This window comes from Doryrhamphus excisus, linkage group LG10, assembly GCF_037039965.1.
Source record: "Doryrhamphus excisus strain RoL-2023G ecotype Guam linkage group LG10, RoL_Dexc_Guam_v1.1, whole genome shotgun sequence".
Classification (NCBI taxonomy): domain Eukaryota; kingdom Metazoa; phylum Chordata; class Actinopteri; order Syngnathiformes; family Syngnathidae; genus Doryrhamphus; species Doryrhamphus excisus.
Window position 1 is genome coordinate 5448887 of NC_136366.1, and position 14499 is coordinate 5463385.

Here is a 14499-nt window from a genome sequence, read left to right on the forward strand (position 1 = left end):
CTCGCCTTAGATTGTTGTGAGTGTTTTATAACCATTAAACACGTTTTGTTTTGTTTTACTTCCTCTTGCTGCCCTTCAGATACCAGTGATGACGATCAATGGTGACGTGTTTTTTTATTGGCCCGCAGTACTTTTTTAAAAATATCATTGAAAAAGAAAAGAAAACAAAAAAACAGTAAAAATATAATAATAATAATAATAATTTAAGTTAAAATATTAAAGAAAGAAGTTAGAATGTAACAGGAAAACTCATTTTAATATTCTGAGGAAAAATGACATCATTTTAATAGCATAAAGTTGAAATATGAAAGACAAAATATCTTGTTTTTTTAAATATTATGAGAAACAACGTAAGTTGTAAATAAGAGCTATAATAATTGGAAAATTAGGTAGTAAAAAAAGTCATAATATCATGAGAAAAAGTCACAATTTGAAAAGAAAAACTATGGATTCTAATGTGCATTTAAGTGCATTTGAGAATAAACTCGTAATATTATGAGGAAAAATAATGTCATTTTAGTAGCATAAAATGTAAATATTAGTGAATTTACATATTAAATAAAATACAATGTTATGCCAATAAAGTTGATAAATACAAGTGGACAATTCATAAGAAGAAAGCTGAAATTGTTGAAAAACATACACTGTCATTTTTAGAGAATAAAGTAAAAATAAATAATAATAATAATCAATAATAAATAAATAAGAGCTGTAATATTTGGAAAAATAGGTTGTAAAAAAAGTCATAATATCATGAGAATAAGTCACAATTTTCAAAGAAAAACGATGGATTCTAATGTGCATTTTTATGAAAATAAACTCGTAATATCATGAGGAAAAATAATGTCATTTTAGTAGCATAAAATGTAAATATTAGTGAATTTACATATTAAATAAAATACAATGTTATGCCAATAAAGTTGATAAATACAAGTGGACAATTCATAAGAAGAAAGCTGAAATTGTTGAAAAACATACACTGTCATTTTTAGAGAATAAAGTAAAAATAAATAATAATAATAATCAATAATAAATAAATAAGAGCTGTAATATTTGGAAAAATAGGTTGTAAAAAAAGTCATAATATTATGAGAATAAGTCACAATTTTCAAAGAAAAACGATGGATTCTAATGTGCATTTTTACGAAAATAAACTCGTAATATCATGAGGAAAAATAATCTCATTTTAGTAGCATAAAATGTAAATATTAGTGAATTTACACATCAAATAAAATACAATGTTATGCCAATAATATCATAAGAATAATTCACAATTTGAAAAGAAAAACAATGGATTGTAATGTGCATTTTTACGAGAATAAACTCATAATATTATGAGGAAAAATAATGTCCTTTTAGTAGCATAAAATGTAAATATTAGTGAATTTACATATTAAATAAAATACATTGTTGTGCCAATAAAGTCGATAAATACAAGTGGACAATTCATCAGAGGAAAGTTGAAATAGTTGAAAAAATACTTCATTTAATAAAGTAAAAATAGTCTAAAAATTGCAATTAAGCTTGTCGGAAAGATGATGTCATTTCAGAGACTTTGAATATTATTAAACAACAAACAACAAAATACAAGTTGTTGGAACATTAGGTTGGGGAAAAAATATTCTTATATGAGATATAGTATATGGCTCTATGAGATATATGTATATGAGATATGAACCATACGGGTCTTGCATGTGTGTGTGTGTGTTGTAGAATGGAGAAAAGGCCCAGAGCCCCTCGGAGTTGGAGTGTCCCCTCGGATGGACTTGGGAAGATGAGTGGACTTTTGACAGCAACAGAGCCGTGGATGAGAAAGGTAAAAACAGGAAGCAGGAATGTGACGCGAATCCTTCATGACTGTTTCATCCGTAGGTTGGGAGTATGGCGTCACCATTCCACCCGAAGATAAACCCAAATCCTGGGTGGCGGCAGAAAAGATGTACCATGTGCATCGCAGGAAGAGGCTCATCAGACCCAGGAGGAAGATATCTGATAAAACAGTCGTCGAGGTGAGGAGTAGTTGATCATTACCGGACTGATTTGACATCACCAATAAGTAGTAGTGATGTGCTGGTAATGTCAGGACAAATCAATCAAATCCTAATTGGTTCCGGTCCTACTTGCCTCCATGTGTGCATAAATGACAGTAAAAAAATTTTTTTAAATAAATATATAATATAAAATAATATTATAATATTAAAAAAATTGTATATATATATAATATAAATAAATAATAAATAATAAATATATAATATATAATATATAATATATAATATATAATATATAATATATAATATAATATAATATAATATAATATAATATAATATAATATAATATAATATAATATAATATAATATAATATAATATAATATAATATAATATAATATAATATAATATAATATAATATAAAAAATATTTAAAAAGTTATCAATTATCGGTACCATATCGGTCTTGAGAAGCAGAAATGTATTGGTATCAGTTTGAAAAAAAGATATCATGCATCTCTAGTTGATGTGTAAATAATAATAATAATTATCACAATCTTCATTCTGAACGAATCCTTCTCCTCGGCAGAGGCGCGAGACAGGGGAGGGCTGGGAATATTCTTCCCTGATTGGCTGGAAGTTCCACAGGAAGGAACGCTCCTCTGACACTTTCCGCCGTCGACGATGGAGGAGGAAGATGGTGCCATCGGACCGCATTGGGGCCTACGCCATCTTCCGGTTGGAAGGGGCGCTGGTGAGTATGCCTGGTGTCGTCGCTGACATGACACTTCATTAGGTACACCGCTGTTGGCACACTTTAAACAAGAGCTGTGCTATTCCTTCATGTTGGATCGTCAACATCTGCGGCTGTAGGCAAGCTCCAGATGTAGTTTTTGGTGTATACATCGCGGTTCACCTTTTGCGGACTCACTGTTTTGCAAATTTTTTCACAGAAGTGCAATTTTTTAACAGCGTGTAAACGTAATTTGTGTTCTACACCCTTGTGGTGTCTTAGAGGGATCTGTTAGTGCTGTGTTTTATGTTATTGTATTTACCACTGCTACCAGTAGAGGGTGTCGTGTACTCATATCAAAGTGCCCTTTTCCTTTAAAACGCTCCCTTACGTGCATTTCCTTGACAGGGCGTCGATGTTGACGAGAAGGCCAGTAAAACGGATGCCGCTAAACTATTTGGAGCCAACACACCCACAGTTTCCTGCCACTTTAGCCGTGAGTCGTCCCGTGTCAGATAAGCACATGCCCGCTGCCGCCGGCCGCTGATGCTGATTGAAGCCTTTGTGCTCGTTCGCACGCCGCTTCCTGGCTTTACCTTTTTCATCTTCAGAATAGCTCAGCAATGCAGGTCTGATTTCTTATCACTGGTGTCATGTTGAACACGCTCCGTTCAGGGTCATACCGTTATCAGCTGAGAGTGTACGTGTACCAGGCCAGGAATCTCTGCGCCATGGATAAGGACAGTTTCTCAGGTAAAAGAAAGAAGAAAAAACACCAAAATGGAGGACACTTCCTGATTGACTTCCTCCTGTGCAGATCCTTACGCCCACGTGTCATTCCTTCACCTGAGTAAGACCACAGAAGTCATCAACGCGTCCTTGAACCCCACGTGGGATCAGAGTCTCATCTTTGAGGATGTAGAAATCTACGGAGACCCGCAGACCATCGCTCACAACCCCCCCGATGTGGTTTTGGAGCTTTATGACAGCGATAAAGTGGTTGGGTTTTTTTTTTTTTTTTGGGATACACAGACAGGAATGTGGATCACGGACTGTGATAAGACATATCCAAACCTTTATCTTCTGTAGGGTAAAGATGAGCCCATGGGTCGCTGCCTGTGTCCTCCGGTTGTCAAAGTCAAGCTCAGTGGAGCCGAAACCCCCAAACTTAGGTGGTACCCGGTTAGCAAAAAGGAACGCAGTGCTGGAGAAGTACTGATGGCGGCCGAGCTGCTGCTGAAGGACAAGGTAAGTTTCAGTCGAAGATGGAACTTGAAGACTTCAGAGAGTCGAACACTGCTACAAATATGCTTGGACCGTGTGCCCGAATACAGTACACCTTGCTGGGCCACGCCAGGTGGCTCCTCCCACTCCGTACTCTGGTTGTCCTGATAGCAGTGACGTGGTAGAAGTAATGGCGTGGCATTGGACAAATCAGTTGGTCAAATCCTATTTTTTTCCGATCCTTCTTACGTCCAGGTTTGCAGAAACTACAGTTAAATCTAAATAAAAAAAAAGAAAATAATAAAAAATAATAAATAATACATAAATTAATAAAAAAATTAAAAAATACATAAAAATAAAAATAAATAATAATTAAAAAAAAAGATAAATCTGTCTTGGAACGCACAAAGTTATTGGTATGGAAAAAAAGGATAATCCCTAGAAAAACTTTAAATCCAATTAAATCTATTCCAGAAACCCAGCCAATGGCAGGGCACATATATTATGAGGAGCACTCATTGTCAGACACACTTTGTCAGAGTCACCATTGGCTAACTTTTGTCGAAAAGCGAAATATATTTCACCCTGAAATATGGATATCACATTCTACAGTTTTGTTTTTGTTTTTTTCTGAATCAGATATCCGACTTGCAGAAACCCAGCCAATGGCAGGGCACATATATTATGAGGAGCACTCATTGTCGGACACACTTTGTCAGAGTCACCATTGGCTAGCTTTTGTCAAAAAGCTAAATATAATTCACCCTGAAATATGGATATCACATTTTAATTGTATTTTTAAAACTTTAGAGGCCTTTAAAAATAGATTTCTATTTTTTTTAAAGAACAATAATACAAAAAACATAATAGAACACCCTTTTTTTGGTAATTAAAAAATAAATAAAATAAATAAATAATAATAATAAATAAAGTATAATAAATAATAATAATAATAATAATAATAATAATAATAATAATAATAATAATAATAATAATAATAATAATAATAATAATAATAATAAATAAATAAAGAATATCGACATGTCTTTTTCTTGTAGGCAAATGAGGCCGATCTTCCTCTGGCTCCACCTCGGCGAGGGGAGAAGCTTTACATGGTTCCTCAAGGGATCAGACCTGTGGTGCAGCTGACCGCCATCGAGGTATGAGACATGAAATATCATTTTACCATCATTGGTTATGGTGATGATAAATATGCCTTGTTCCTTCTCTCAGGTCTTGACTTGGGGCTTGAGGAACATGAAGAGCTACCAGCTGGCTACGGTGGCTTCTCCTAACTTGATCGTGGAATGCGGTGGCGAGATCGTTCAAACGGCCGTCATCAAGAACTTCAAGAAGAATCCCAACTTTCCTGGATCTGTACTGCTGCTCAAAGTGGTGCGCACCCATACCTTGTGCTACTTCACACGCTATCTTGAGATTGGTTGGAAAATTGCAAGAATTTAGTGGTTAGACCTCACAGCTAGGAGACCAGGGTTCAATTCCACCCTGGGCCATCTCTGTGTGGAGTTTGCATGTTCTCATGCATGCGTGGGTTTTCTCCGGGTACTCCGGTTTCCTCCCACATTCCAAAAACATGCTAGGTTAATTGGCCACTCCAAATTGTCCATAGGTATGAATGTGAGTGTGAATGGTTGTTTGTCTATATGTGCCCTGTGATTGGCTGGCCACCAGTCCAGGGTGTACCCCGCCTCTCGCCCCAAGACAGCTGGGATAGGCTCCAGCACCCCCACGACCCTTGTGAGGATAAGCGGTAGAAAATGAATGAGTTCTCCCTCGATTTTGTGTGGAAGTGGTAACTTTTTGGCTGAATGAATGAATGAAAGATTTTGATTATGAGCGTATTATGTAATACATTAAATATTTTTTAAAATGTGATTTTCCAGCTTCTCCCCAAAGAAGAGACGTACACTCCTCCCATCGTCCTGAAGGTCATCGACCACAGACCCTTTGGAAGGAAGCCGGTGGTGGGTCAGTGCACCATCGACTGCTTGGAAGTGTTCCGATGTGATCCGTATCGAGTTAATAATGAAGTCTGCATGTCTGCCAGAGGTACACACACACACACACACACAAATATGCATCCTCCACACATTTATGGACTCATTCCTCCCCCCATTGGTTTGTAGTGGCAATGATAGCAGCTGCTCATGGAGATGTTATCATCAACATGGAGGAAAGTCCATCCATCAAAGCTGAGGTGGATCATAAGCACTCACATACTCATGTACACCCAAATGTTCCTTTCTGGTTCCACGTACTAACGACTTTGTTTGACTTCCAAAACTGCAGGTTCAAACTGAGAAGGTCAGTGCCACTCTTCTTTTCTTTAATAATCCACAGTCATACCATACTTGGTTCTAGACCAGGGCTGGGAAAACCTTTTGACTTATTCTTTCAATTGTGCAGGAAGAGGAAGCAGTGGACTGGTGGAGTAAGTTCTACGCCTCCATCGGACTGCAGGAGAAGTGTGGGCCTTACCTGAAAAAGGGATATGACACATTACAGGTGAGAAGATACTAAGGTCAAGGTCAAATGTATTTATAATAGCACGTTTCCAACACTTCATATGCCCAAGTGAAGGCGAAGTTACAGCAAGGCCATTGACATCACAGGCAGGAGAAAAAGGGAGCGCTTGATTTGCTCACCCGCACAGTACGGATAATTGTTTTTGTTCATAATCTTGGACGTATGGCTGGAATTAATTATATTTACATTTTTTCCTTGAGAAAAATTGCCTCTGTTTTTGTTTATTTTATTTTTCTTCTGACCTTTTGGAACTAATTCATGGTCATTTTTTGAGAGTCTAGAGTTTAGAGTATGTGTCTCTATATGTCTCTATTTGTCTCTGTATGTGTTTATGTGTCCCTATGTGTCTCTATTTGTCTCCATTTGTCTCCATGTGTCTCTATGTGTCTCTATTTGTCTCTATGTGTCTCGCTGTGTCTCTATGTGTCTGTAGTATATGTCTCGCTATGTCTCTATGTGTTTGTATATGTCTCTATTTGTCTCTGTATGTGTTTATGTGTCTCTATTTTTCTCTATATGTCTCTATTTATCTCTTTATGTCTCTATTTGTCTCTGTATGTGTTTATGTGTCTTTATGTCTCTATTTGTCTCTATGTCTCTATGTGTCTCTATTTGTCTCTATATGTCTCTATTTGTCTCTGTATGTGTTTATGTGTCTCTATGTCTCTATTTGTCTCTATATGTGTTTATGTGTCTCTATGTCTCTATTTGTCTCTATATGTCTCTATTTGTCTCTGTATGTGTTTATGTGTCTCTATGTCTCTATTTGTCTCTACATGTCTCTGTGTCTCTATGTGTCTTTATGTGTCTCTTTGTGTCTCTATTTGTCCCTGTATGTGTTTATGTGTCTCTATGTCTCTATGTGTCTCTATTTGTCTCTATATGTCCTATGTGTCTTTATGTGTCTTTATTTGTCTCTATATGTCTCTATGTGTCTGTATATGTCTCTATGTGTCTCCATATGTCTCTATGTGTCTGTATATGTCTCCATGTGTCTCTGTGTGTCCATGTGTCTCTATATGTCTCTTGTGTCTCTATATGTCTCTATGTGTCTCTATATGTCTCCATGTGTCTCGCTATGTCTCCATGTGTCTCTATATGTCTCTGTGTCTCGCTATGTCTCTATGTGTCTCTATATGTCTCCATGTGTCTCTATATGTCTCTATGTGTCTCTATGTGCCCTGCCATTGGCTGGCCACCAGTCCAGGGGGGAGCCATCACAACAAATCTGTCACTGTCCAAATCCTCCACTGCATCTCCAATGCGACCTTGTCTGACCTTGCATTGTGTCCTCCAGGTGTACGACTGTGAACTAGAACAAGTGGAACAGTTCCACGGCCTCACTGATTTCTGCAGCACTTTCAAACTTCTACGAGGAAAGACAGACGAAGATGAAGACGACCCCTCCGTTGTGGGGGAGTTCAAGGTGAGGCTGATGTTTATCCAGCGTTTGCCCGCCCCCTAGTGGACACAATTGCTTGCTTCGGGGAAGGACAAATCAACTAGGGCAGGGGTGGGCAAATATTTTGACTCGTGGGCCGCATTGAGTTAATAAAATTGTCCGGGGAGCCAAAAAATATATTTAACACACACACACACACTATTCTATGCTTATAATTTTCCTTGAATTATTGGAATAATTCTATCAGTAAAAGTGTTATACTATCAGCTGTATGTTCTCATGTCCCATTTTTCAGGAGCACTTTAAACATCACACCACATCAAACTATGTCATTTAATTTTACAGTTTTGTTCTTTTTACTGAATAAGACATCCGACTTCTTTGTATGTTAAAAGTTGAAATACTTAAAGTAACATTTCCGATCTGACAGTGAGTAAAATTCATCAAAAAGAAAATAATTCCGATAAAACCATTCAAATAAATGATTAAATATTAAGATCTACTATAAGAAAGAAAACTGTATACACACGGCTCCATTTACAGTTGGTCACCCTTTCAACAAACAAATATTACCTCAAAATGACCGAAGTGTCAGAAGTATTGATATTTTGATTTGAGTATTGGTTACTGGTACAGAAAGTATTGATATTCCATTACTTGTATCAACATAATCACACACGGTAATCCCGCGCTTATCCTGATAACTGTGATTAGTCCATTTCCGTCAAGTATGATTCCTTATTTGTAAATGTTTTATTTATTATTTAAATATTTTATTTATTATGTTATATATATTTATTATATTTTTTTATTTGTAGATTTTTGTAATTACAACATAGAAATCCTGCTTACAACCTTCTAATAATTTTTTTAACATCATTAGAGCCCTCTAAACATGAGACACTCCTATTACCCAGTGTAGTAGATGGGGGGGGTGGACGAGTTTTGTCTCGGCGTGAATTCCAGCCCACGTCAGGGATTATTGTGCCCGTTGGCATAGCATTGAAACCTGCAAAAAAAAAAAAGCCTGTTGTTTCCGGCGATCAAGTCTGGTGCTTGTGTGTTAGCATTACTGACACCTTGTGGCCAGCTTAGAATAATACATAACATTTTTGAACTTTTGAATGCCTTACATGTGTGTTTCACTTCATTTAGCCGTTTTTATGCTTTTTGTGAAAAAAAAAATACGTAAAATGTCTTTTAAGCGTGCTTTGTCACGGTTAACTCAAGTTGACCCGGAAGACGAAAAAAAGGAAAGAATCGAAATAAAACACTGCCAGGGCAAAACGATGAGCAGGACAGACTGTAAAACAATACGCCGCTAGCACTCGGCTAATGGATGTGGGAGATGTGAAACACAAAGCTAGGTGGCTTTGCAGATGGGGGCTCGGCCAAGCACCCAACCCCCATAAATCTACGTGCCGAGAGAACACAGGAAGTGAAAGGGAACATTAGGAAGATCATTTTTACTAATAAAGGAGCGTATTGACTAATACATTGTCAAAAAAAGGAAGCTGTTACTAAACAAAAAGTCAGCAATTCAGACCATCCACTATAGTGTGAAATGTTTTCCTTTTTGGTCGGTACAGGGCTCGTTCAAGATCTACCCACTTCCTGATGACCCTGGGGTGCCAGCTCCCCCTCGTCAGTTCCGAGAGCTTCCTGAAAGCGGACCTCAGGAATGTCTGGTGAGAATCTACGTGGTGCGTTGCATTGACCTGCAGCCCAAGGACACAAACGGCATGGTATGTTGTTGTCGATGAAGATACCAACGCAGTGGAAGAGCGTGAAGTGAAAGACATATTTCCTTCCTTTGCCAGTGTGATCCGTACGTGAGGATCACACTCGGGAGGAAAACCGTGGATGACAGGGACAACTACAAACCGAACACTCTCAATCCAGAGTTCGGAAGGTGAGCTCTTGAGCTCCAACAACTTCAACCTTCAGTTGTGACCGTCCGCTAGAAGACTCTTCTAATCTTGTTTAGGATGTTTGAGCTGTCCTGCTTCTTGCCACAAGACAAGGATCTAAAAATCGCCGTGTACGACTACGATTTACTGAGCCGGGACGAAAAAGTCGGCGAGACCGTCATCGACTTGGAGAACCGGCTGCTGTCCCGCTTCAGGTCCTGCTGCGGCCTGCCGCAGACATACTGCACGTGAGTTGAGACGATCGCAGTTGTATTACATCAGCATGTTCGCCACGCAGTCATCAGGAGATCCGGATTCGAACCTCCGTTTGGGAATCTTTGTGTGGAGTTTGCATGTTCTCCCAGTTTTTGCCAGTTTCCTCCCACATTCCAAAAACATCCATGTTGGGCAAATTGGCACTATGAATGTGAATGGTTGTTTGTCCATATGTGCTCTGTGATTGGCTGGTGACCAGTCCAGGGTAGGCTCCAGCATATCCCTGCAGCATAGAAAATGGACGAACGATAGCCTTCGCTTTAAACGCCACCGCAGCTTTACAGATGCCATCCACTGCAATACAAAGCTGTGTTGTATTTCCTTTTAGGTCAGGGGTTAATCAATGGAGAGACCAACAGAAACCTTCTCAGATCCTCCAGAATGTTGCCAAGATTCGTGGTGTACCTTCTCCAAGTCTTGACGCCGATGGAAGCTCTCTGTCTTTCGCAGGAAAACGATACAACCTACAGGAGTTCGGTATTTCGGATTGGCAAACTTGTACCTTGTAAAAGTGCCGTATGGTTTTCTTTCATGGAGCATGTCCATGTGGTCTTCTAGAAGCAAACAACGCTCCCAACTCCCACACCGGTCCAGCTAGAGAGAGACTGGCCCTGCATGTCCTCAGAAACCAGGGTCTGGTACCAGAGCACGTGGAGACCAGAACCCTGTGCAGTTCCCACCAGCCCAACTTGTCTCAGGTTCAAGCAGCCCATCTTAATGTTCATCCTTTTCGAGGGTGCAGTACAATCAATCCATGACCATCGTGTTTGATGTACACAAAAACAGGGACGGATTCAAATGTGGGTGGACGTTTTCCCCAAGAATCTCGGACTACCGGGTCCTCCGTGTGATGTCACTCCACGGAAAGCCAAGAAGTATGTGATTACTTTGGAATAAAAGTACAATAACTGCACTGCAAAGGTGGTATCATGATATCTGTGAAATAGATTCTACCTGCGGAGTATCGTTTGGAACACAACAGACGTCACTTTGGACGAAACTAGCATCACGGGGGAAAGCATGAGTGATATCTACGTGAAAGGGTACCATACTTCTTCTTACACTACGTCCTTCATGTTGGCATGTTTAACTTACGCTAAGTGTTCCATGTGTGCTAGATGGATGCCAGGGATGGAGGAGGACAAGCAGAAGACCGACGTTCATTACAGATCCCTGGATGGCGATGGAAACTTCAACTGGAGGTTCATCTTTGCCTTTGACTACCTGCCCGCAGAGCAGCTGTGTGTGGTCTCCAGGAAAGTGAGTGAACGGCGAACAAAAGACAGACATTATGTAACGCCAAGTATCTCATTGGGGTTGTCTCTTCCAAGGAACACTTCTGGAATCTGGATAAAACGGAGTTCAGGATTCCTCCCAAGATGATCATTCAGATCTGGGACAATGACAAATTCTCCTTGGATGACTACTTGGGTAAAAAATAAAAGTTTCTACTTTATACGTATGTATGGCATGAAAAGTAGGACATTTAAAGTTGGCTTTGTTCAAAAGAGCTTTCCTAACCCTAACCCTAACCTCTAACTCTAACTCTAAGCCTATGACCTAACCACAACCCCAAAGACCTAACCCTTTACCCTACCACCTAACCATAACTCCTAAACCTAACACCTAACCCTAACTCTAACCCTCTGACCTAACCATAACTTCTAACACCTAACCTCTAAACCAAACCGTAACTCAAACCATAACCCCTAACTCTAACCCTGTAACCTAACCACAACCCTTAAGACCTAACCCTTTACCCTACCACCTAACCATAACCCCTAACCTCGAAACCTAACCCTAACTCAAACCATAACCCCTAACACCTGACCCTAACTCTACCCGTATGACCTAACCCCAGCCCCTAAGACTTAATGCTTTACCCTACCACCTAATCATAACTCCTAAACCTAACCCTAACTCTACCCCTATGACCTAACCCCAACCCCTAAGACCTAACCCTAACTCTACCCCTATGACCTAACCCCAACCCCTAAGACCTAACCCTAACTCTACCCCTATGACCTAACCCCAACCCCTAAGACCTAACCCTAACTCTACCCCTATGACCTAACCCCAACCCCTAAGACCTAACCCTTTACCCTACCACCTAACCATAACCCTTAAACCTAACACCTGACCCCTAAACCTAACCCTAACTCTACCCCTATGACCTAAACCCAACCCCTAAGACCTAACCCGAACTCTACCCCTATGACCTAAACGCAACCCCTAAGACCTAACCCTAACCCTACCCCATGACCTAACCCCAACTCCTAAGACCTAACCCTTTACCCTACCACCTCACCATAACTCCTAAACCTAACACCTGACCTCTAAACCTAACTCTAACTCTCCCCCATGACCTAACCCCAACACGTAAGACCTAACCCTAACTCTACCCCTATTACCTAAACCCAACCCCTAACTGTACCACCTAATCAAAACTCCTAAACCTAACACCTAACCTCTAAACCTAACCCTAACTCTACCCCATGACCTAACCCCAACCCGTAAGACCTAACCTTAACTCTACCCCTATGACCTAACCCCAACCCCTAAGACCCCTAACCCTTTACCTTACCACCTAATCATAACCCCGAAAGCTAACACCAATGTGTGCACTTCATGTCAGAGAAACAAACATATTCCCCATCCATATGTCAATCACAGGGTCAGTTGAGCTGGACCTCCTCAATCTCATCCCTCCTGCTAAAACCCCCGAAAAGTGCAGCTTGAAAATGTTGCCCGGATTGACCAACTCAGACCCCACCAAGAAATCCCTCCTCAACTCGCTTTTCTCCCAGAAGTCCGTACGGGGCTGGTGGCCGTGCACCATCGAGCAGGACGGGAAGCACGTTCTTGGCGTACGTTTGGACCCGCTCACAGTCCATTTGTGATGCCCTCCTGTTCATGTCTTTGTAAAACTCTTCCACAGGGGAAAGTGGAGATGACGCTGGAAATAGTGGACGAGAAGGAGATGGAGGAGAGACCCGCTGGGAAAGGCCGAGAGGAGCCCAACATGAATCCCAAACTGGACTCACCCAAGTAGAGAACGCCCGTATCTTGACATGATTGCGTATGGATCACATGATCATTGCCGCCTTTTCTCTCTCTCTACCAGTCGTCCCGACACCTCGTTCTTCTGGTTCACAAGCCCTTGCAAGACCATGAAGTTCATCGTGTGGCGACGCTTCAAATGGATCGTCATTGCAGGGATACTCCTCCTGCTTGTGTTGCTGTTCTTTGGAATACTCTTCTACTCGCTGCCTGTAAGTTTGATCTTTCTTTGTTTATGTCAAAGGTTCCTGAACACACCAAAACATTCATGTATGTTTCATTTCCACCTACAGAATTATATCTCCATGAAGATTGTGAAGCCTTTCTCCTAGGAGACATGCACCAAACATTTGCTGGAATTGTCCCTCAGAGCAATATGAAATCATTTTTACAAATACTGTATGTTTGTATCATTTGCACTATTATGACATATTATTTGTTGTCCATTTCAAACAATCAATCTAATTCTATATGAAATGTAAATGATGCCTTCATGTAATTTCCATTACAATGTGTACAGGTTGTTTCGTGTATTTTTCGTGTATAAGCAGTTTGCCTTATTAAAAATGTACACATGAAATACATTCAATTCATCATTACGCTTTGTGAAATAGTAATGATGGAATTATCAATAGTGCAGATGTCAGCTCTTTATGCTCCCAAAGTTGATACTTTTAATAATTCAAAATATTGATCCTTTTCATACTTTTCATTTGAGGTAATATTTGTCTGAAACATCTCTTGAAAGGATGATTGACTGTAAATGGAGTCATGTGTGAATTAGGAATAAAGTTTTTATTCGTTTAGTAGTTTTTGACCTTGGTAATGGTAATGGTTTTATCAGATTACAATTGAATGCATCACATAATCAGTTCACAGTTCCACATGTCCAAAAGGAGTATCGGTAACTGTTACATTTGTTCACTTCCTGCTTTCTTAATATAAGTTTTTTTTGTCACGTACCGAAGTACGAGGTGACATGACCATACAATTATATATATTATATAGATAAATATAATGTGTATGTTTTTTCCATCCATCCGCCCATTTATTTTCTATGCGGCTTATTTCATTTGGTCGCGGGGGTATGCTGGAGCCATTTGTAGAGGATTTTCCCAAATGAATACGGTATATATATTTTTGTAGTTTTATTGTCAAGATGTAAGGAGTGAATACGGTATATATTTTTTGTAGTTTTATTGTCAAGATGTAAGGAGTGAATACGGTATATATTTTTTGTAGTTTTATTGTCAAGATGTAAGGAGTGCACTGCGTGATTCTCTCTCAGCTTTACTTTCATAACTAATTGCTGGCGTCATCGCTTATAGCCTGCAGTGATTTTTCCCACCGTCACGTTCCTGA

General features: G+C 39.6%; 1 protein-coding gene across 2 annotated transcripts in view; it reads left to right on the forward strand.

The window, feature by feature from the left end:
* The window catches only part of myofl (myoferlin like), a 32306-nt gene extending 18352 nt beyond the window's left edge, over positions 1-13954 (forward strand). For both annotated transcript variants that reach the window (XM_058064868.2, XM_078793894.1), the window contains 27 exons: positions 1714-1816; positions 1873-2009; positions 2575-2739; positions 3127-3214; positions 3394-3471; positions 3536-3717; positions 3808-3966; positions 5001-5102; positions 5176-5337; positions 5847-6012; positions 6090-6160; positions 6253-6267; positions 6370-6468; positions 7787-7915; positions 9481-9636; positions 9712-9803; positions 9879-10049; positions 10406-10554; positions 10636-10775; positions 10864-10952; positions 11025-11120; positions 11196-11337; positions 11409-11508; positions 12751-12944; positions 13016-13125; positions 13202-13349; positions 13431-13954. In XM_058064868.2, the coding sequence (XP_057920851.2) occupies positions 1714-1816; positions 1873-2009; positions 2575-2739; positions 3127-3214; positions 3394-3471; positions 3536-3717; positions 3808-3966; positions 5001-5102; positions 5176-5337; positions 5847-6012; positions 6090-6160; positions 6253-6267; positions 6370-6468; positions 7787-7915; positions 9481-9636; positions 9712-9803; positions 9879-10049; positions 10406-10554; positions 10636-10775; positions 10864-10952; positions 11025-11120; positions 11196-11337; positions 11409-11508; positions 12751-12944; positions 13016-13125; positions 13202-13349; positions 13431-13469 (3282 nt within the window). In that variant the 3' untranslated portion in view covers positions 13470-13954. The remainder of the gene's footprint in view (positions 1-1713; positions 1817-1872; positions 2010-2574; positions 2740-3126; positions 3215-3393; positions 3472-3535; positions 3718-3807; positions 3967-5000; positions 5103-5175; positions 5338-5846; positions 6013-6089; positions 6161-6252; positions 6268-6369; positions 6469-7786; positions 7916-9480; positions 9637-9711; positions 9804-9878; positions 10050-10405; positions 10555-10635; positions 10776-10863; positions 10953-11024; positions 11121-11195; positions 11338-11408; positions 11509-12750; positions 12945-13015; positions 13126-13201; positions 13350-13430) is intronic.
* Positions 13955-14499: the final 545 nt, after the last annotated feature.